Below are 23,585 nucleotides of genomic sequence, written 5' to 3' on the forward strand. Positions count from 1 at the left end.
GCTCAGCTGCAACATTTTGGGGGGCATTTTTTTAAGGCATTGACAATTAAGGGGCATTTTTTTCATTGGTCTTAACTGGAAGTTTATTTTTTGTAGAATAAAGAGTCTTTGGAGAGGAGAGGTTTCAAAATTGCTCGAAAATGTGGACCAGCAGGCTGTACTTTACCAGAGCTAGTCATAATCTTTGTTTAATTTTCATGATGTTCTTTCCAGAGGCACTGTAGCTCCACAGATACAAGAAAGTACACTGCCTTTGTTGCTGTTTGCAAACTATGGGATTTAAGATTTCTTACATGATAAAAGTGTTGGGAACATCACAAGGTGATAGCTTTCTGTGCTTTAGTATCCGTTTGTGAAACTTCTGCTAACGACAAATTAGAAGGAACTACTTTCTAAAACAGAATTAAGGCAGAGAATGTGTGTCAGGAATCCACGGTAAACCATATTAACAGAGATGTGGTTATCACGAAATGTTACCAACCCTGTTCACTTCCAAAACAGCATAGACTAGCCAGTTTGAATCTCATTTATAAGTTATAAGGGATAATCACAGAAATCTGTCAGAATGTGATCATGTGAAATAAAGCTTATAATGTATTTAAAACAATCTACAGATATCTGATCCAATTCATACCCATTTATTTTGGCGGCAAAACTTAAAATTTATTCAGAGAAGAACAGTATGTTTTGTCCTTGGTTATACAATATCTGATTTATTTGTGTCTAAATTGTTCTGTTCTTCCAAGAGTGACTGTTCTTCGACAAATTACTATTTCCAACTTATTTCTTTAAATTCTTGCATAGAAATCATTAAAGCAGTGAAGCTAAGCTTAAATATCTGGTGTTGCATCATCTTTTACTGGTGTTGCTGCTCATGATTAAATACTTCAGAGTATTCCAAGTCCCTGACCCAAAAAATATGTTGTCGCTTGATTTACCCTGATTTATCTTAGCATTAATTAGACGAGCATTGTTACAGCGCTATCATAGCAATGTTATTTTAAAACAACCTTTTTTTGGTAGTTATTTTTGGTAGTTATATATTTACAATCTTTTATTGTAAATTAAGATGTAATAACTAAAGTTAGTTATAAATAGTTGTTTATACTACAGTCTAAGTTGTTGGTTAGCTGCTAGAATGTTAGTATTAGAAGGTGGTTGTGGTGTGCTGAAGCTGTGCTAAAAGTCTTTAGGTCTGGTTTTAGCACTGCTTTCTTGGATTAAATTAGGAAAACACATGCAGTAGGTATCAATCAAACATTAGTATACATTTATCATAAAATTTAAGTTGGTAAAGCTGTTTCTTCTGTCAAGTATTTTGTACCTTGTAGACAACCATTAAGACTTGCTGAGGTCATGAATAATTTAATTTATGATGAATAATATTATTTAAATGTAACAGAGGAAGCACCATACTTCAGCAGATTATATTTGTCTTTAATGCAGCATCAACAAAGAAATTACAGGCATAAGCAATTTCAAGGGTTTTGTTTAGCTGTGTTTTTTTTTTTCTATAGGAAACATTTGAAAGGTTAGGTTTTATATTAGAACCGATGACTTAACAAGGTTCTGTAGGAGACATACTTGCTATCTCTGCGATAGTGTTTTCTTATATAAACACAGAATCAATTGTAGCGATGTTGTGATAAGCTGTTTAATTAATGTGGTTTTAAAAGTCGATAAATTTAAATAATTCATAGCTCATGTAGTGTATGGATTGTGCCTGCAAAGGTCTTTTGAGGGAAGCATCTCCTCCAAATAGTATTTGGAGGTCAGCTGCAATGTTTTACAGTTGCCCTGAACCACAGCTGTGTACTGGTATTTGGGTTATTGTAGGCAGTTAAAAGAAAACTGAGCTTGTTTTGCAGAATGTTTTTGTTGGGTCATAATGTAGCTTTATGCACTTAATTTAGCATTTCAGATCTTAAATATTTCTGTCAGGTTTAAGAGGCCATTATGGTGAGGAGATTATTCCTCATAATAGAATAGTAGAATTGCAGCAAGCACTAGAATAAAAGTATTGCGAACCATCTAAAGGCTGTTGCTTCCTGGTTTTCATCAGGTGAGATAAGTGGAACAGGCTACATGAAACAAGATAAACTTGTATACCGAATAAAATATCTAAAATTCTGAAATGTTCTTCTGGATCTCTGAAGTATGTTTAGGCTCAAAATAGGTATCGACTTCACAGATTTATTTCAGATTGCCAAGTTGCTTTCTTACTGTAAGTATCTTCATCCTTATCTCTGTTTCAACCATGCGGTATTTTAAAACATTGAATCTTAATTCATTATCCACTAGGTTAAAGACCGAAATCTCCATTAGAGAGAAAGAAGCTATGTTGGAGGTAATGTCTTTTCTTTTCTCCACACAATCAAACTATATCTCTGAACTTCATAACTAGTTTAAAGATCCAAGACAATTATTTTTTAACTATACATATACTGGTGGATCATGGTGTTCAGAAGATTTGCATAGTGAAAAAATCTAGCTTTCTGTGAAAGAAAGATACGGCAGTGCTGGAGGGACACCTTTAGTAAGTCTGCATGCCCAGAGATTTCCAGTTTGCAGTCAGTCTGTTCTGGTTGATTTGTATGCCGGGCTGCAGTGAAGGAATGCTTTAGTTACCTTGTGTATATTAATCTTCAGCGAACCTGAAAATTGATCTGAAATATAACCTGAGATCAGGGTAAATATTGACTATGAACTGTAACTTTTTGAGGTTTTTTTTTTATTTGTGCTTGTTTAAAGAGAAAAATCTTTTGGAAACGCCTCTTTAGGCCTGCAGTGGTTTTTTTTTTCTAGGCATGTGTGTGATTTTCCTCAGCTTTCTGCCTATCAGGAAGCTAAATGATGTCACAGTACCTCTTCTTAATTTTTTTCAGAAATATCGTCTTTGGGTTCTGATTTTACAGATATTTATTTTTTTCCCTGTAAGAAGTTGTCTTTCTGTTGCCCTTAGGAAAAGGCAATCTGTTACAGAAATCCCAACTGGTAAGAGAGTGGGAGAAGTCTTCAGACCTGGGAAAGATTTTTCTTGTAACACTGCTTGTCTACTTTCCAAAATGCAAAGGGGTTGGTGATATTTTTTTAACAGAAGCAGTGATTTTGTAGAAATGTGAGAATACTGTTCATTTTCATTCAGCAGTGTTAAGCAAGATTCTCGAATATACACAGTAACACCTTTTCTTTCCATAGAGTCCATTACCACTTCAGGTGTGTTTTTTCATACTTTTTCATTATTTTTTTTCATCCCATACTGTGTTTCAGCATTATAGATGTCAAATGTGCATTTTTTGCTCCAGAGAATTGTGTTCCACTGTCTTTCATTTAAAAATAAAACAAAAAACCTGCCAACATCCCCCCCAAACCCAAACAAAAAACAAACAAACAAAAAAACCCAACAAACACAAAAAACCCACCCCAACAATCTAGCCCTTATGGTTGGAAAAGATGGAGAATACAGACAGAATGGGCTACTTTGGTGTTAGCTGTCTGAGCTTACAGGACATAGAGCTTTTAGAACAGTGAGAGTGCGGTATGATCTGGGCCACGTGGAACCTCTGGTTGTTTTTTCCAAGGTGCTATGGAATGCCTGTTATTTCGCTGCAGCCAGATGCTTGGCGTTATGCCTGTTTGTTGAAATACACAGCAGGAAGTCAAAGGACAGTCCCCTAGGGTGCTGAAGAACCAAACAAAAATTCATGAATCAGGTTGTTTTAAAAATGTAGCATTCAAAATGCAGAGAATAAGTCAAGAAATCTTCCTTCCCTGGTAGTTCCCAGGGAGGGTTATGGTCAGCCAGGGCAGAGGAGGATGGTGGATAAGGAAGGAGGTTCTGTAGTAAGAAGTAAGAGTGTACTAATTTTAAATCTGAAAGTATTTCTTAGCATGGGTCTTGTATGACAGAAATAGAGCAAAGCATGATAGAAATACAGCAAAAGGTATTTTAGAAGAAGACAGAATAAGCTTAACTTTACTACGCACTTTTAAAATACTTGCTGCATAATTTGGCCTCATTGAAACAAAATGTACCACCTCCCTGGGGAAAAAAATATTATGCTAAAAGTATATAACCTTGTTTTTACAGTTTTAAATATTTAAGAGGTTGTGATACAAATAATACTTTAAAATATTTGTCTTTATGTACAATGACCTTTTCTATTTTAAAACCAAAATAAACTTATAGTTGTATTCAGACAGAAAAAAGTTCAATTCCTTAATTTTGTCACTTAGGCACTTATCTTATTCTCATCTAGGAAATTATGGTATAGGCAAGATGCCTTGTAGCATAGGAAATGCTTTTAGAGGACTGGTGTGGCAGTTTGCAAGTGGCAGTTTACAGTCACTTGCTTTTCTGCTGTTCTAAAAATGGGGGCAGGGAGGGAATTGCCTTTGTTCATGTTGTTAAAAAGTTATTTCATTGAGTAAGTTTTAGTAAAGACTCAAAAGTTTCTTCTGTGACAAGCATTTTGTTCAGAATCTTCCATATACTTAACATTTAATGATAGCATCTGTAGGGCTAAACCACTGTGTAATGCTTAAAAAAATATTCTGACTTCAGCTTTGTCTTATTTGCTTCTCCCTTGCTTTTTTGCCTTTTTTTCTTTTTTTCCTCTTCTCTAGCAAAACACAAGTTTAGTTCAGATTTTTAATTTTTTCCCTCCAAGTAAAAACTTGTCCAGGCTTAGTTTGCATCCTGTTCAAGAAGGCATAATTGAAGTATTGTATATGAAAAAGGCTACATGAGTTGCTTTAAAGTTTTGCTTTGTTTTCCTGGGTTTTTTTGTTTAACTTGGAAGACTATTTGCAAACATCTGTACTAAGATCCATGCTTAGTCTCTGCTACATAGCAGATCTATGGGAATGTCAGTGTGAAATTATTTCTACAACTTTATATTGTAATCAGTTGCTCATTGAATGTAAAATAAAAGTAATATCATTAATTATTACAGAAAATTTCAAGACCTAGTTTATCTGAAGGAAAAACAGAAACACCAACTTTTGAAAGGTAAATACAATGAACAGCTGCATCTTGAAATCAGGTATACAAAATAACACATGCTGTGTAATTTCTCAGGTAATTGGGTAAAAGTATTTAATTAGCATTTTCATAATGTGTGTGTTCCATGATAGAAAATCTTGAATGGCCGTCATAATGTACTTAACAAGACTGGTAGAATTTAGATTCCAAGTGTCAAAACACATTCTTAGTAATGCTTAAACTGCGAATTAGTCAAGATTTCTAAGACATTAAATAAATTGTACAGATTGCTAAAGGAGGCATTTTTTATAATACTGCATATTAGTTAAGAGTATTGTTGGGAAAAAATTTAAAAACACAGTATAAAATATTAATTCTTGGGATATTCATTTAGTTAGGTTTTTACAAACCTGTCATTTGTGGGGAACAGACAATCAAATTCTTAGCAGAGCAAATATATGACATTATTGGGTAACTAACAATTATAGCTCTACACTAAAATACTCAAATTTGTGGAATTTTTTTAATGTATGTCTGGGGAAATAATTGATATACATTTCTTTTGGCACACATTGTGAGCAGACTTAGACTTCATATAATTCATCTAAATTATTACTGCAGATCCCACAGCCTAAGACGTCTTATTCTATTTAGTGTTCTTTCACAATTGTTGGTGCAAATTCAACCATTAAAAGCTTAGTCAAAATGTAATTGTAGTTATTGGTTGTATACACCATTATAGCACCTTTAAAAAAAAAAAGCCTGCTTTCAGAGTCCCTCTGTAGGTTATTTCTTAGAAAAGGTTCTGCTTTATTTCTCTTAATTCTAGTCATGCAGTATGGGCCAAATAATTTGAGATTTTACTTTCACTTAAAATGTTTCCTTAAGAATTGAGACTAAGTAGTTAAGGTGTTAGAAGCTGTGTCTTTAAGCTACAGATTAGTAAACAGTCACTGTAATTCTAATTGTATATGATGTACTACTTTCTCCTATCCTTGTATTTAGGTAGACAAAAGTAATTTTAATGTATAAATCTGTTCAGTGTGTTCTGTTAAGACTTTGATACTACATTATGAGCTTTAAGACAGACATCTGGAGTATTGTAGCTCTAGCACCAGAGATTCTCACTCCTCAAACACTTTTTTATTAAGGCAAGGTAGTTGTGTTGATATTAGCTAGTAGTTAGTGCTGCAGAAGTAGATCAATAGATGAAAGCAGTTGATTCCGAGAATCTTGCATCTTCACTGCGCTATGGTTTGGAGGTGTTATTTTAGGCCAGACTTGTGTTCCATACTGTGCACCTATTCAGAGCTGTGTGGAGCATCCATTGTTGGTTCAGACTCCTGAGCACCCAGCTCCGTTAGGAGTTGCAGCAGTTGTGGATCAGAACTTCTAGTTCATTTTTCCTCAAAAAGAATTCTAGTTTGAACGCCCCAGGACTGCTGTGTAAAGCAAATCGGTACATGGGAACAACCAAGGAATGTGCCTAAAAATCCCATAGTGTTGTTTCACAACAAACTGTTAATGTAAATGCGTCTGTAATACAGGTTTTGTTACCTAGAAATACTTTTCCACAGACTGAAGGTGTGTTTGCACATACTTTGTGACTCCTGTTTATTCATATGTGTAAATGTCACTTGTTTACAGTTTTGTTCTGAAGTTGTGTGATATTTTTTCTTTCTTGCCGTAGAATTTTTCCCTGAATTATTTTTAACATCAATATATAACACCAATGTAAAATAATCAAGTATTCTAAATAAAGTTAAATTAATATGTGTAGCAAAGAGCAGCAAAAAAAAATTGAGCTAGTAGGATTTTAAAACAACAATTGTTGAGAGCCTAGCTTCCCTCAGCCTCACTTGGCACCCAAATCTTGCATTTTTCTATACAGTGAGGGGAAAAAAAATAAATCCCTTTTAGTTTCTAGGCTTCTGTAGCTTGGGGTAGGTGTATGTTTGCGCCTGGTAGACTCATCTTTTGGATTAAAAATTATGTTCTGTGCTACTGCCTTGAAATAGTCTTATTATAAAACCTGATTCCATATAGACAATACAGCAGCTAGTTCATTAGTATAGCCCATATTTGATAGTCTGGCCACAGTTTGTATCATGCTTTAGAAAATGGGTTCATTGTTTTCATTGAACAAAAGTCAAATTTTACATTCTGTTTACTTAAACCCTTGTGTCTATATAATATTTATTATCATTCTCACATTCTCCAGTCTTTTTGATGTCTGAATTTTTAGGTTTCTTACACTGTAACCAATACAGTTTGCACGTAGTGTAGTAAGAGTATGTTTCGTTCCTAATACTGGATGGAAGGCTATTCTTTTTCAGCTGCTTAATAACAGAAAGATGTCTTGAAATCCTATATGATTATTCTATTCATTGCAGGATTTTAGTGTGCCACAGTTGCTAGGTTTTGCTTATTCAGCTGCAGTTCTTAGCAGAATTAGATTATTTCATTGGAGAACTGTTCTAAGTGAACTTCTTTTGTGTTCAGCAATCTAAGAGATCTCTGTACTTCGTGGATAATTGTTTTTGTCATGGTGATCATTGTACAAAATCTTGTTCAATTTTTTTTTTTACGTTCTGTTTTATTGGTATAAATGACTCGTGGGAGGGTATGCCAATGAGAGACAGCCTTTTTTTCTGCATGAGAAATGAATATATATAGATTTTTCTTTTCTTCCTCCCCACTTGCTCTCCCTCCCTTCTTGTGTTTTGCCAAAAATGAGTGAGAAGGAGAGGCTGGGTTTGGATGAAGCTGGGATTTTGGTTGCTAGAAGGTGAGGGAAACAGTGATGGACTGCTTTTATACATTAAGGGTAGATTTGTCCTTTTGAAGAGTTACTCGGTGTGCATCTTGTGTGTGTATGTAGATGTAATCCATCTGGGATTTCCAGCGTGGAAACACTACTCTGTGTGTGCTAATGAGTCATTAGTCATCCATTTATTCAAACACTTTTTTTTTTGCATATCTCTGTTCAAAACTTCACACATAAAGCATAATACTTTGATTGTTAGCTCTTGAACTACACCTTACCCTCAAGCTGCTTGTTGAAAAATAGTGGCTAAAGGTCATGTGTGTGTATACACGGTTTCATAAAGAGTTGACTGGATTTTCATGTAAAAACAGTTCTAAATATTTGCTAGCATTTATATGGCTCTGTGTAGCTTAAGTGTTTCTCTGGAAGAGATGAGGTAATGAGAAACAGTTACAGCAAGACCAGTTCTGTCAGCCACAGCTGATGGGTGGTTCCAAGTGTTGGCTTTCATGCAGGAACTTAGTCTTGAGTTTTGCCTCAAGTATTTCCCTTTGTCTGCTTTCTTTCTAGAAGTTTGAGGGAGAAGAGAAGAACTTACATAAAAAATTTGTTGGTGCATTTGAGAATGTTATTTACTGGTTTAGATAGCCCAATAAATGAAAAAAAAATCCCACCTTTGTTTGACACAAATAGCAAATAGATTGTAATTCGATGAAGAGGTTGGCCTATCTCTTGAGTTAGTTCCTTATTATGAATAAAAAAAAATCATTGTACTAGGATGAAAAGGTTCTTATGACTACCTCAGTGACTGGAAAGACTTCACCACTGAAAAATAACTCAGCAGTCTCTTATCCCTGCTCAAAACATCCCTCTAACTTAAATTCAAAGTAGGGAATGCAATATTCTTGGATTAGTTAATTTAAGTGAAAGTAAAACTCGAACACAGATTTCTGAATGTTTGTAGTATGTAGCGCCCCTTCCAAAGGAACCATTTTCTGTAGAAATCAACATCATTTAGCATATTAGATGAATCGTGAATTGTTTTAAATTCCTGGATCAGTAGAACAGCATGTCTAAACTTTCAGCTTGAAAATATATCATAAAAACATAGTAGCAGGAAATTGGTTATTCTTTTTAAGAGTCCTGGAACTGTCTATTGCTTAGGCAATGTTAAAAGTTGTTTCATCCAAAAATTATTTCATTCCATTTTTAAAACCATTTAAAGAAATAGGGTACAAATGCATTTTGATTAATGAGATATTTGGTGGTATTATCTCTCTTGCATCCTTTGTAAGCATGTCACTATTCAGAGACTATTTTCAATTTAATTTTTAAATTGTAAAAGTTAACCGGAGATTTTGCTCCTAGTTACACTTCCTATATAGAATTTTTATCTGAAATCAGACCAACTGTTGTTCTTCCATCTTCCCCCCCCTGCTTTCTTTCGTCTGTCACCATCATCATGTTAGGTAATTTGAGCTACTTATTATTCTGAAATTTTGAATGGGTTAGAAATCATTAAACTTTAACCAAATTTAAGTTTTTACAGCAAAAATTGAGCTACATCATTGAAAGGATGGGAGAAGCTTTTGTTCCTGGAAAAAATGAAGAGAAATATCATAAACTAGTATTTAGGATTTTGACTGTTGGAATATGAGCATGTAAGCAAATTGTATATAGCGATACGACCAGACTATTTTGTATTTTTGTGGGTACAGATGGCATCTGAAGTATACAGTTCAGTTTGTCTTTGGAGCATTTTTTTTTCCTGGTCACCTTAAAGTACTGTGTGCCTGTGGCTTTACTGAAATAATACAAGGTTTAAACAAGCAGTTTCTACAAAGTTAATACGGTACGTTTTAGGTTTTATTATACAGTAAGATTCTCATTTTTACTTGCATAGTTCAGTACTGATCTATAAACAGTTTTACTGAGAACTGACTGAAAATGCTACTTCTCAGATGCATGTTTTCAGTGAATCCAAATTTGTAGTTGCTGAACTAAATTTTAGATTTAAGTTAATTTAGATTCCCAACTGTTAGCTTTTTTCTTGCTTTACTCTCATTAGTATTGCAGAGTCAGTTGGTCAGTATAGAGGTACGAATTGGCTTGGTTTTTTTGCATGTCGTCAACAAAAGTTTCAAAGTAGTTTTATGTGCATCTGTGTCAAAGAGGCTGTGCAGGTAGAGGAACTTAATGTTGTGTTTTGGAAAATTCCATGTGTCACACAAAGGGGACAACTTAACCTTCTTTTCTGGAGATGAAATGCAAGATCTAAAGAATACTGATTGACTGCTAAATACAAAGTTGTTTGTAAATAGGTAAGAAAAATGCAGCTGTTAAATTAAATTCAACCTATCTTGCTATGAAAATTTATGAGATATACCAAATAGGAAATCTATAATACTACTTTGAAAGTCACTTTGCAGAGTACAACCATGTGTTGCTTTATTTCATCTATTATAAAAATAACTTGGTTTGTTTTTTTCAGCACACAAGAGCATGACTCTTCAGACGAAACAAAAGAATGCACTAGAAAGCAAACTCAAAAAGTCGCATCAGTTGAAAAAAAAGAAGAAAACTCATCGTTGTCAAATACAGAAAATGTTCCTAGTTTGGAACTCCCTGACAACAGCTCAAAGAATCCTTTGCATGAGAAAGGAGCATGTTGTGATTCAGATAATAACAAACAATTAGTAGATGAGAAACAAAAATGTATTATTGATGAAAGTGAGTTGAAAACTTGCCAAAGTTCTGATAATGTTACCTTGAATGAGCAAACTAAGGTACATAGCTTGGATGAAACTACACTTTCAGCAATGAACGCAAGGGACTTGAAACTAACATTGGGTGAAGATGTTAGTTTTGAGCAGTTCTTGAGAAAAAGAGATGAACCTGAATCTGTTAGTTCAGACATTAGTGAACAAGGCAGTATTCATTTGGAGCCTTTGACTCCATCAGAGGTACTAGAACATGAAGCTACTGAAATTCTTCAAAAAGGTAATGTTGCACCTTCATCAAAGAAAGCCGGACAACCCTCTGAACAAACAGATGAGACTTCTAAAGAAAGCAGTCCCAGCAGAATGGAAACAACTGTAAACAAGACAGACGAAAATGAAGCGAGCTGAAATTATGTTAATTCTATTGTTTGTTATAAACAATGGTAAGAACACCATGGACCATTCCTGATGAGTGTGCTCATTGATGCTAATTGTTAAAAATAAAATAAAAAGGGGGGGGAGGGTGTGGGGGTGTGTGTGTGTGAAGGAGAGAAAGACGCTAAAGGAAAATTTTGCATATGAAGATAGCATGTATGTGTATGTACAACTGAATTTGCTAAATTTACAAAAGGTAACACATTCAAATATATCTTCCTGTCTCTTGGATGTGATATATCTTATTAGGCTGACATGTGAAAGGAGGAATAAATGCTAATTTTTATAGTTAACTAGCCTGGGATAAGGTGATTTGTTTGCCAAGAAAATATTTTTTTAAATCCTTCAGTGTTAATATCATTAAATAGTGGCATTTAGTATGAACTCACTTCTGATGCTGAAATGGAGCACACTTGTAATGATGGTTATTGGTCTGCTGATAATTTGGGTGAACATAAACCTTTGGACTTGGTGTCACATTCCTGTCTGTAAAAGCATGTTAACAGAATTATATGAATCTGTGCACCTCTGTACAGGTGTAATCCTGCCAGGCTGTAAGCTTACCTTAATAAACTTTCAGTGAAAGTGGAATTATTACAATAAAAATATATATTTGTGGGGTTTTCAGTGTTCAGGCTGTGCAGAATTACCGAACATAACTGTATAAAGTAGAACATACTGCTGGAAGTACTGTAGCTGTTAGGCTTTTACCATTGTTTTAATCATTCTTAGCTGTAGACCTGTAGGAATGGTCTGTAAGTCACACCAAAGTACGGTTTAATGTAAAAACTGTTTTAAACAAAAATAAGGAAACCCCCAAACTGGAAACATCAACGGGCATGCATTCTGCCATTTTGCAGCTGCTATTGGCTAACTATTACAAAAAGGACACAAGGACGTATAAAGTAAATTGTACAGTTCAATTTCAGGGTTTTTTTGTAGTCTAAATTGTGTACAGAAAGATGGCTGCTGGTTTTGGTTTATTTTTGGGGATTTTTTTTGTCTCCTAGTTAGCAGCTAGATGTAGGAATGCATATGATTAACAGTAGCTTGCTCTTATGACTTCACTGCTCCATTTGAAACATTCAGAATGTGCTTTTGACTTACAGTTTTGTTTCTAATGAATGTTAAATGTTTTGAACAGCTATTAAAGCACTGCTGTAAATTATTACTTTTTGAGTAAATATTTGCAACAAAATTTTGTCTTTGTGCATAATTTTATGCTCAGCTTGAATCTTTGGGCATTGTCTTCCCACATCTTTTTTTTAAAAGATTTAGTGACAGTTCCAAAAACTATTTCATTTTAAAATTGTGAAATTGAGACTTTACAGGGTTTTTTTGTTTGGTTGTTGGGGGGTTTTTAAGAATTAAATTAGCAAGTGCCTATGCATAAACATATTTTTGTAGCTGTGTGCTAACTTTTCCAGGTTATATAGAGATATTTTTCTGGGCTGTCAGCATGCAGTTGAAGTCTGCTCTGTCCTCCTAGGTTAACTGGGCTCAGCTGCTAAATGAGTCTAATCAGCAACAATATTAAAATTTAGAGACCATCCAGCTTATTTTTGGAGCCTCTAAATAAACCACACGTATCTCAACATCTCAAAAATTGCTTCAAACTCTTAAGAGTTATGACTTAAATTTTGAATTGCATCTTAATTTTCATCCATGCAGGTTTAGAAGACTTTTAAAAAGAAAATTGGAACAATTTACATAGTCACAGCTCTTCAAGATCTGCCATTTTAAGAACTTCAAATAGTAAGACACATGAAAAAGTTGAGAGTGATAAGTTGCGATATTCTTTGTTTTTTTTAAAAATTTTAGTGAAATCGTTAACTCAAAGGATGATTAACCAGTCTGATGTCTTCATGCATCTACATGTGGAAGATTATAAAATACATCACAATGAGGACAGTTTAAAGGACTTAATCAGCTATGGAAGTTGATGTATATGTTACTAAAGGAGTTCCTGAATGCATCTGAGTTTAAATCCAGAGGAATCTCTATAGTATTTTTAAGCCGATTGATCTTCCATGCAAATTATACATTTTGAATAATGCTCTGACTTGTGGTGTTGGAAAAGATTAATATAAAAAAAACCTGGAACCAGTTGTATGATACTTGCTTATAAATTACTCACATTTGTCTTTTCTTAAGCAATTAAATTTTTAAAACATTTCCCATTTTAATAATGGCCATGTACTGTTGAGGAAAGTTGGAAAATGAAACTCAGATTTAAAAATCTGCCTATTTGGTAGAAGTAGATACATACATTCTTACATGCCTAATATGTAAATCATTGCTTGTTACAAATCATATAGAGAATGCTTATATAAAAGGTAATGTTAGGTATAAACCACCCAAATATCTAATAGCCCTTCCAAAGGAAGAGGTGAGAGAGAACTGGATTGTTCTAGCAAGACTGTCGGATAGCTTTAAATAGCAAGTAAGGTATATCATGAAAACAGTGGCATGGTATTTTTGTGAAGGAGAAAAACTAAAATGCATTATGATTTTTCCTATATGAAGTAATTAATTTGGTGGCTAAACACTAGGAGACTGCATAATTATGAACATTAAACTCTTGTCATGTCATTTTGGAGGTTTCCTGGAGATAAGTTAAATTGGTACTTTTGGCAGAAGTCACCCCAGAGGATCAAGTTACGTGGAATGAATTTTGAGTTATTTGAACGTGACTGCACATAATTCATTTTTTGTTTGTTTCTGAGTAATTTAGAAGGTTTTTTTCCATCTAGCCATTAGTAGTTCTTCTTCTGTGCCACCTCTCGTTTTTGTACTTGGGAAGACGTTTTACCTCAATTTTTCACTGCTTTACCAAAAACCACTAACTTAAAGTTAATTCTTGGTGTTCACACTAGAATCACTGTTTCCCCTCATCTCAAGACATTCACTGTATTTGGTTAAGTAATCATTGCAGATTGTTATATAACATTTAGTTTTAAGGAAAACACATGCCATGTGTATGCTCTCTTCATTATTTGCATTTAATGGAAAACTGTTGTCATTACTAGCTTATGGTCAGTTGAGTGTTCAGTCATTTGGAGCTTCCTCAAGTGCAGCCAACATGTCGGTTTGTCTTGTGCAGCTTGGGAAAGAAACTTTGGTTGGCTTGTGGTTTGGTTTTTCTGTAACAGAATGGATGAGTAAACCGAGGGGGGGGAAAAAAAATAATCTGATCAAATCATAGCACATACTGAGTTCTGAGTATTGGCGGATGTCTTTTAAACGAGAAAATCTTTATAACAAAACCACGTTCGCTTTTCTTTTCCTGGAAATGGGGGGAGAGAGAGAGGAGAACCCTAGGCAATAGGGTTAAAAATCACATTCTGTGGTGCTTTACTGCCAGAAGCCATTAGAAACAAGGTCAGAGTAACAAATCTTAAGTAATGCTTAGTATTCTGCAAAACTTTAAATAAAGGATCTCAAAGCTTTTCTGCAGGTATTAAGTATTGTTATTTGTATGCTGGGGTATAGAAAGCAGTTATTTTTTTATGCTGTAGTATATACTAATATTGCACCAAAGACTGTGGCCGTAGGCTGTCACAGTAGAGTTCTGGTAGAAGACTATCTAGAAATTTTTTATGTAGGGCAAATTTTATACCTGATTGTTCTCTCTTTTGTTTTTATTAGTGTTTGATTTTTGAGGCTTGTGAGCTTATTCTGTCGAGTTGCAACCTATATTTATTTGTTGTATGCTTAATATGCTGCTAATAAAAAAAAAATTGGTAAGTATGTTTCACGATTACTTTGAATGATTTTTGCTTTTAATAAAACTTCAGTCCAGTTTTCATGTAGCTCAAAAGGACAGTTCATAATTTTGACTCTAACTTTCCCCCATTAATTCAGTGCTAAAAGGGAAAGTATGTTGACTGGTATTTCCTATTAGTTTACAGGAACTATGCAGAAAGTTCTTTGCTGTGCTCCTTGGAGTTCTGGATCACTGTTGGAGTTCTAAGACTCTTTAATTTTCAGTCATTTCATTGACCCAAAGTAACCATGTTAAGTTGATGTTTCTTGTATTGCATCAGATTTAAAAAAAGAGAAAAATATTTAGGTGTGAAACACTTCATTTTGGGGGAGATTAATGTAGTTGTTATGCCTGCAAGGTGCTATAAAGCTAATGTGTTTATTGATGTAAAAATGTGTTGGTTTTGTTGAGGGTTTTTTGCTGTTCAGACCGTTATTTCAGAGAGGCTGAGGTTTCTGTGACAACCACAAGGATAACTGTAATGTTATATGTATATCTGCATTTATATTTGGGCAAATTTAGCTTCCTATTAAGAAAACTGAGTGCTTAAATTACACGTATGGGCTGCATTAGACAATTTTAAATAAGTAATTCCATGATCAGGAAGTTTTAGCTTGTCAGCAACCAATTCTCCATTTTTTAGGCAGCATTGCTAATTTTTTATGTTCTGAATTTAATGTAAATAAACTTTGGTTCAAATTTTAGTTCACTGAATTCTCAACGTTCAGCATTTAATTCAAAAGAGCTGTTCTTTCCAAAAATCTTGGTGAATGCGGTAGCATGTAGTGGTACCTTTATAAAGACCGTTATAACATGGTAGCCTTGAAAATGTAACCTTCATATGTTTGCTTATAAGCAGTGTAATTAAGGATCGATCCTTTTGACTGAAGGAGAGTAACCTGTGGGTCTGTTTCTTGCAGCCTCTTGTGACTTCTTCATTCTGATCCTGTCGTGATATTGTAGCAACAAATAGAAGGCCTCGCTTTCCTGGTTTATAAGGCTATAGAAGAAATGGAACATGAATACTTAATAGTTTGTAAACTCTATGTATTTGAATTAGCTAGATGTTTGCTGCCTGAAATAAGGATTGAATTTTGTGTACCTGTTTCTCAGCTTTTCAGCTGAATTCAGCTGAGATTGGTGTCTTGCTTGATTTTCTTGGGAAGACTTCACCTCCTCTTTGAACTAACAGGTTGATGGCACGTGGTATGATTTCCCCAGGACATTTGGTGAAATGCAGTGTCTTTGTTAGGTATCATTTAAATGGTTGCACCTTTGTGTCTTGGAATGGCTCCTTCTCTTGGTGGTTGGTGTATAATCAGCTTCTAAGTTGTTGGCTGGTGATGGAAAGCAAGACACACATACAGAGGAGAAGCAAAAGTAAGTTCAGAATTTTAAGCATGATTAGCAGTGTGCAACATGCAGGAGAGGTTGGTTAACGTGCTTTATCTGATAAAGTGAAGCTTTATTACTGATTCCTAAAATGGCAACTAGAGGAGCCAGAGCAGCTGGGCACATCCACCTTTAATGGCTCTGAAAGATCGCAAAGAGCGTTAAGATACATGTATGAGATCAGAATTCCCAAAAATAGCCTAAAGGCAACATGTTTATGCTAGAGAAGCTTTTCTACTATTTGTGTGATTTTCCACTCTGTTTTCTTTCCTAGATAGCATACAGTGGATTCCCTCTTGAGACCATAGAAAGGCCAGTTATCCTAGAGGAGACAAGAGTGCTTGTGTGATCTTCCTTGATGGAACAAAAAAAAAAAGCTCTTAACATGGCATGTATGCTGTTTTACATACTATAGTAAGATGTGCCTTAGTGTTGAATAGTGGCATTTTATTAATCTTTGCTAGGTAATGAAGTTCTGTGAGTTCTTCTATTTAAATTAAATAGCCTTTAAACTATAGCTTGTCACTTTTCAGTGGCCTTTGAGATAGCAGGCTAATAAGTACCACAGCAGAAAAGTGTCAAGGCAGGCTGTGTCATCTTCTGTTTTAATGCAGATAGTGACTTAGCCTTTCTTGAGGATAACCTATGGAGTTTCTTCAAGTTTGTTATAAGAAAAACTTTAATGCACAATACTTCTATTGTTTATAGACCTGCTTGGAACTGAATATTGATTTGATTTAAATTAGTAAGACAAACTTATTAAAGCAGAATGTACTTTTTAATATTCTAAAACGTAATTGTATTTCATAAATGGAATCCGTTGTGCTCTGGGCTCTTCAGAAGCAGTCTCGATGGTATAAAAGGAAATCAAAGTACAATCTGTATTTAAAATACAGTAAACGTACCAAAGCTTTTCTTAGCAAAAGTAATACCGAGTTACTTTTAATACAAGTTACAAGGATAGGAATGTGTATAATAATCCACTCTGGCCACAACTCTTCTCCAGTTTTGTTCAGTGGATTGAAAGATAAAGCTTCCTCCCTTCCCTTTGCAGTTGTTTCCCGTAGCATATTTAAAATAGTAGTGAGAGTGTAGTGCCAGTATCAGACCAGAGGTTACATTTGTATGGTCTTTAAAGATCAGAAACAACATTATCATCAAAGGTGTTTGAAAGATGAGCCTGGGAGCTAAAATTCAAACCTTTAATGGATATTAATGATAATGAACTGGGTACAGCAAAAACCTAAAACATTCCTGTTAGAATTTTGGCATCATTCTTCTAGTTGACTCTGCTGTTTCATAGTGATCTCTTTGTCCATCCTGCAGGGTTTAAAAACCCTCCTAGTTTCTCCACTACAGTGTCTTGTGCGCTCTTCATTTGTTTAATCTGCCTTTTGTTTCAATTTGGGGAATTAATGAACTTAATTATTGCTAGCTTGTACTTCGCTGCAGTTTGTTGCTTCGGTTTCACAACCCAAGAAGGGCTATATATCTGAAAGTTTATCTTTCTATTATTAGCCACAGATGTAGTTGAGGGGAAAAAAAGATTATTCTCTTCCCTTGTAAACCTGCATCACCAACACCCTTTGGACTATCTTACTACACAATGGACTTCAGTTAATCTTGCTTAATAAATAATCTCTTTTACTTGGCCGTTACGATTTCTTTAGATTAAGGTAGCTCAGTTTTACAAGAGGAGTCCAAGTTTAATCTCATAAATTTGCTAAACTGAGGCTTGTAAGGCTCTGATTCTGTAAGAACGCTTCCAATGATTGAAGCAGCCCTTTCCCCTGTAGCTGCTATGTCTTGCTATAGCCAGATTTTGCAGATAGAAAATGCTGAGCTAAATCACAGGGCTGATCAGGCTGAAAAATGACCAGTGGCAGCAGCAACAAGGAGCAGCAGAGAGCAAACAGCACGGCCAGTTTAGGCCATTCAGTTGCAGCTGAATGGGAAGCCACAGCCTAAGAAATAAAGCTTTTTGGAGTAGTCTGTAGGGAGTTGTAGAGAAATTCCTACTTTTTTTGGAGAAAACATTTCCATAAGAGGAATAAAAGCTGTGAGCTTTCAGTAAACCAAACAGCTGCAAGTAATGAAGCTATTGGATCATTTCCTTTGGAAACTGCTTATTATGGCTGGATCTCCAGAGGCATTATTAGTTGTGTATATTTCAATTAACTGCTGCCACTGAAGGTAGAAACTTTTTTTGAGGATGACCTATACATTCTTCAGTGTAGACTTGAAGGTTATAATACAACTTTAATAATTTGCATGCATGTGATGTATGTTGTTGTATCTATACAAATTCAGCATATTAGGTTCATCTAAGCAAGCATGTTGCAACAGGGGCACCCTATTGCAGTTACAGAAGATGAATTTTCAGTATAAATTCTGAAAAATCAAATGTTACAGTGTAGGATTTTAGAAAGTAGAAAACTAGTCTGCTACTCAGGAAGATGTTCATCACTCACACTTTAATTTATGATTATTTATATATGAAATCTTATCATTAAGTAAACCTGGGACAGAATGGAGAAACTAAAAATGAATCCCAGTACTGTGAGTAATCAGGAAGAACTCAGCTGGAAAGGAAACCTTCGGAAAAAAGGAACTTGATAGGGGCTGAGTGGTGGCCATGTAGGAAGTCAGGTGAAGTCTTCACTACATTAGATTGTTACTGCATTCCCATTATTTTTCCTTGTACACACATGCACACTTGTTTATGTACAATTATAACAAAAACATAACTTGGTTTTATTTTTCCTGATGTGGATGAACAGAGTCATAAAGAACGAAAGAGGTCATCTTTTCTTATTGTGTAAAAAGAAGGTAGATTTCAGCAATGATCCTTACACTCTCTTGAGCACGAAGTTGTTTAAATGGATTGTTTTAAAATTGCCATTCTATTTGAATTGGAGCATCTTGTTAATGGAAGCACACTTCTTACTAGGTGAGCTACTCAGTGGTGGGAAATGGGATTTCATCTCCCCTCTGCATAAAAGTAGGTGAGATGTGCGCTAAGCAGACATCCCTCAGGGCTCTGGGAAGCATCGTCCTGTGCAGGACAGCTGTGCCTCTCAGACTGTCACTAGACTTGTGCACTTCCACCCAGCTAAAGCACATTTGATCCAGAGACATTATATATGGGAAAATTTAATCATTTTTGAAATGAAAAGAAAATTCTGCATGAAAGCGGACCTCTTTTTCTCTAACTGTGAGCTTTCAGGGTGATTCAGCTGCACTAGGGAACTGCTGTTTTAGCAGTGGGATCTTGGAAGCTTTAACATGCTGTTGCCTCTGAATTGCCATTTGTATTTTGTCAGTAATAGAAATATATCTTTGTCTTCTCACATCATGTGTGGTTTATATTAATGTATTCTGTATTTGATGTGTTTATGCAGTCCTTGGTTTTGTCCATCAAAACAAAAGGTATTGTTTGAGAGAGCTTAGAGTTCACTTGCACTGTTATGGGAGTTTCTTGATTGTATTTCTTATATAATGCGTATGTTACCCTGCATAAAATAACCTGGAGGGAGCAGGGGGAGGGAACTATGAAAAAATGTTTCAAAGGTCAGTCTCTTGTTTATCCCTAAGCAGAGTTGATAAAATATATCCACCCTGAACCTCTGACTCCCTGCAGTAACAGCCATATTCTCTTGCTTATAGGTGATGCTAAAGCTGGTAGGGATTCTGCTGAACATAATCTCCAGAGAAAATACAAAGCAGCAAATGAAGAGTGTTGTTGGATTGTCAAGATGCCTCAGTGCAATGAAAGATCAATAAGAAGCAGCAGCAAATGGGAACTTTACTGTGAGTGGAATACAGAACATGTACAGGCAAAATGCTTCTGCTTTTAATCTTTTCGTTAATGCGAGTAGAAGTGTCTATCAAGAAACAGGAGATTCTGTGCAGCATCTGACCAAATTGTCTGTTATAAGTTACTTCACAGCACAGAGAGATTTGACCTGACTGTAAACTGGTATTCTTGAGTATAATGTACACCAATTAGGTAAAGGTCAGTAATAGACGAAGTTCACTCAGTCCAAACTCAAGTAATAATTCCTTTTCATCAAGCTAAGTATATTTCACTGCCATATCATTCAGGGGAGGTGAAAAGCACTTTCTGCACCTCACCTGTATTATCCACTAGGATGTCTTGTCTTAATCTGTTGAAAAGAACATGCACAGAGCAGGAAACCTTTGACCTTGCTAGAGGACATATTAAGTCAATACTGACTTGTTTTATTTGTGCAACACCTTGCATTTTGGGGATGCTGTAAAACCAGTTTCGGTTTAACTATCCTTGTGTTCTTTTTCTAAGCATAGGAAAAGAGCTCTCTCTCCTGCATTTTTTTACACAAAACATATCTTTGCTGCTTTGCCATCAGTTTGACAGTGTATATTTTAGTTGTGCATAGTAAAGTTAGTAATGCTGAGATATAAAATCAAAGCGTTTAGAAAGAAGAAATAGTTTTGTTTGTTTATAGAGCTAATATTCACCAATTTCATGGTGCCTCTCTAATACCCTAAACTTTTGAATACTATGCTGGATCAATTCTAAAGTCAGGAACACACTGAACCTCACTGGAGAAAGAAATTATTTTGGCGATAACTGCAAATACAGAGAAAAATCAACAAAGGTATAGATATAAAAACAAAGTTAAAAATAATCTTCCCCACCGCAACAGCAGGCAGAACACTGTGATTGTAGAGGTCATGTCATGGAGACACTGATCAGGCTCTTCCATACAGTGCCGAGTGGAAGCCCTAGAGGAAGTTACTAAAGCTGAAAACAGCTAAAAGAAAAGCAGATTTGTCTATTTAGGTTTCACAATGGTGTCCTTTAAAATTCCAGTGGGTTCTGCATCAGATGCTTGTATTTTTACCATTCCCATCATCAGCAAGTTCTGCATTACAGATTGTACATGATTAGAAAAGTTAAAAGGTGGAAGTCGATAAAAGAAAGTTAACAAAAGAACTATTTTGTTCTGCACATAGTTGTGCAAATAAACTTAATTGACTAGGAACATGTATATCTAAGGAGAGGTTCTCAATGCATGTGCTGAGCTTGAACAAAGAAATTAGCAGCCCTTCTGCTGACTGCAGAAAGGCTGTTAAGGTGAAGCAGACAAGCCATTACTGTGTTTGTAGGTGGATAGCTACAGTAGTTGCCTACGAAACCATAGCTCGTTAATCTTTGCACCCGTTTATGGACTGTTAGGAGTATGTGGTGGGGTAAATGAATTGCGAGGTTAACCAGCTGCGGTTGTGAAATGGAGACATGCTTAACTAGATGTGATTTGAGATATTGGAACTAGAGTCTCTACAGGCAGTCCAGGCAATGGTTTCTCCTATTACTACAGAAGCAAAAGGATCGCTTATTGTTGGTTTTTTTTTTTTTAAAACAATACAACATATTCTTTGAAGTATGGCTGAAAATCTAGATTAAACTCTCTGAGGTTCAACTGATTGAGTAATGACCTAAGCTTGGTATGCAGTAGCTGTGCTGATGACTTGAGTCTGTAACCACTACAAGAAGATATTAGCAAAATTGAAAATGGGAGTAATTGGACCACCTTCAGACTTTAAAAAGCTCTTTGCAAAAGAGTGGAGACAGCAGCTATAAAATATTCTGGTCTTCCTAAAACTGAATTCAAGAGTCTTCTTGTCAATGAAACATGATAGGTTTATTAACTATGCTGTAGAACGCTGTATGAGAAAATTGGTTTTATCTGCTCCAGTTTTTCTCCTTAATTTCAGCTGTATGTATGCTACTGCAGCTTCAAAACATCTGGGTACAGCAATTTTTTTCTTTTCTGCACCTGCAAGTGCAAGTACACACATAAACAAAAAAGAAATTAAATCTTTCACAGAGCCAAAGAGAAAGAAAAAAACCAACCAGCCATGAAGCTCAGGGGAGCAGTATGACAAGTGCTGAGCTGTAAACAAGCTTGAGAGGGATTTAATTCTTATGACAAGCGCCAGTGGTAGCATCTCACATGGACTCAGCATATGCACACATTTCAGAGGAGGAATCACAGAGGACTTAATGCAAATATAGAAAAGCTCAGAGCACATCAGCCTATACTGTTCTAAAAATAGCCTCATAAATCAGGATGAGCTAGGGTGGTAATTATCTTGATTTTTCAGAATTTTGCCACTTGTAAGAGGGTTTCTGCTTTATGCTCTCACTACAACAAGACCTCATTGGGTGGTGTTTTCAGGGTGATGATACAATATAAAGGCTGAATAATAACGGCTGTACTCGGTTTTGAAGAAGCTTATTTTAGATCAGAAGCTTTTTTGTAGTTGTTTGTTAAGGAAAGAGAACTGATATGTAATTTGGTATCCAAGTGAAATTTTAAAAGCCTCTAATGCACTTAGTCCCTAATTACAGTCAGGTCCTTTCTCTTTCAAGTATGCTCAGAACTGCCTCATTTCTCTAGCAACCTTCTGAAAAGTACATACTGCAAACCATACCCCGCAGTCTGTACTTAAGCAGATTTCCTCATGGCAGTTGATGCTAGTGCTGCAAGATGTAGCCAATTTTCACATAACCTTCAGGCAACTTTGAGATGAGTAGCATGCTGCTCCAGCCACAGTACAGGTTTGACTTGTATAAGAAACCAGAGCAGTACTCTATTCACCTTGGATCTTCAATCCAGCTGCTTTTTTTCTGCTTTCATCAGTCTGCAGTAAATTAATTTAAAGGTTAAATTTACTAGCAAAGTGTTAATAATCCCTGGAGGTACAGGTTTGGATTGTCTGCAGGCTCAGCCAAATGCTAAAATGTGAGATTATTATTTTTTTTGGTGTGTGTGCAAATTGCTCTTAATTTCTGTGATGTAAATACTCGGTTTCTTAACCTGTTTCTGGATGTGGGTTTTGGACATCCTCTGTACTGCAAACGATTGAAAATGGCCTTGCATTTGCATTTGGTATGAATAACCTTCAAAATAACAATTAACAGGCTTGACTTCACAATAGGAGTAGTTTCCCACCTTTGGCATGGAAAGCTAAAGCTGCTCTTTCCCTCTGTCACAAATCGAGTTACAGCTTCCGTTTTAAAGTTATCTTTTTATTCTGATTTTTATTTCTATAATTTTTCTTTTGAGGACAAGTAAGCATAAAAGGAGCTCATTTTATTTTGAAGTAAGTATTCTAATGGTTTGCAAAACTGTAAATAAGCATTAAGTCTTCTGGGAACCTGTAATTATTTACTGATTTAAAATTACCTGGATAGATGAACGTATGGGAGAGCAGACTGTCGGAATCCTTTTTTACCAGGTGGCTAGAAAGAAAATGTTTTTAACTAATTCTTTGTTACCAGAGCAGATGGAAGCTCCCAGTCTGAACTGTCCATTATTTGTTGAAGTTTTGAGAATGATGTCTAAATACAGATTCAAATATTGAAGTAAGTTAAACAAGCATTAAAATCCAAGCATCTCTCAATCTTGAAAGTGAAATACCAATGTAGTTTGGATCCTGTAATGTGTATTTTCTTTTTGAATGTTGAGCATA

The 23,585-nt window shown here is 35.3% G+C and overlaps 1 protein-coding gene across 13 annotated transcripts in view; it reads left to right on the forward strand.

Annotated features, from left to right (window-relative positions):
- The window catches only part of ZNF280D (zinc finger protein 280D), a 54,418-nt gene extending 40,056 nt beyond the window's left edge, over window positions 1–14,362 (forward strand). For 5 of the 13 annotated variants that reach the window (XM_056347755.1, XM_056347753.1, XM_056347757.1 and 2 more), the window contains 3 exons: window positions 2,302–2,347; window positions 4,956–5,011; window positions 10,243–12,104. In XM_056347755.1, the coding sequence (XP_056203730.1) occupies window positions 2,302–2,347; window positions 4,956–5,011; window positions 10,243–10,879 (739 nt within the window). In that variant the 3' untranslated portion in view covers window positions 10,880–12,104. Of the gene's footprint in view, window positions 1–2,301; window positions 2,348–4,955; window positions 5,012–10,242; window positions 12,105–12,577 lie in introns of those variants that run through there. The other 8 variants (XR_008823265.1, XR_008823263.1, XM_056347754.1 and 5 more) reach the window with 6 other exon arrangements.
- The last annotated feature ends 9,223 nt before the right edge of the window (window positions 14,363–23,585 follow it).

Source organism: Falco biarmicus, chromosome 7, assembly GCF_023638135.1.
Source record: "Falco biarmicus isolate bFalBia1 chromosome 7, bFalBia1.pri, whole genome shotgun sequence".
NCBI classification, from domain to species: domain Eukaryota; kingdom Metazoa; phylum Chordata; class Aves; order Falconiformes; family Falconidae; genus Falco; species Falco biarmicus.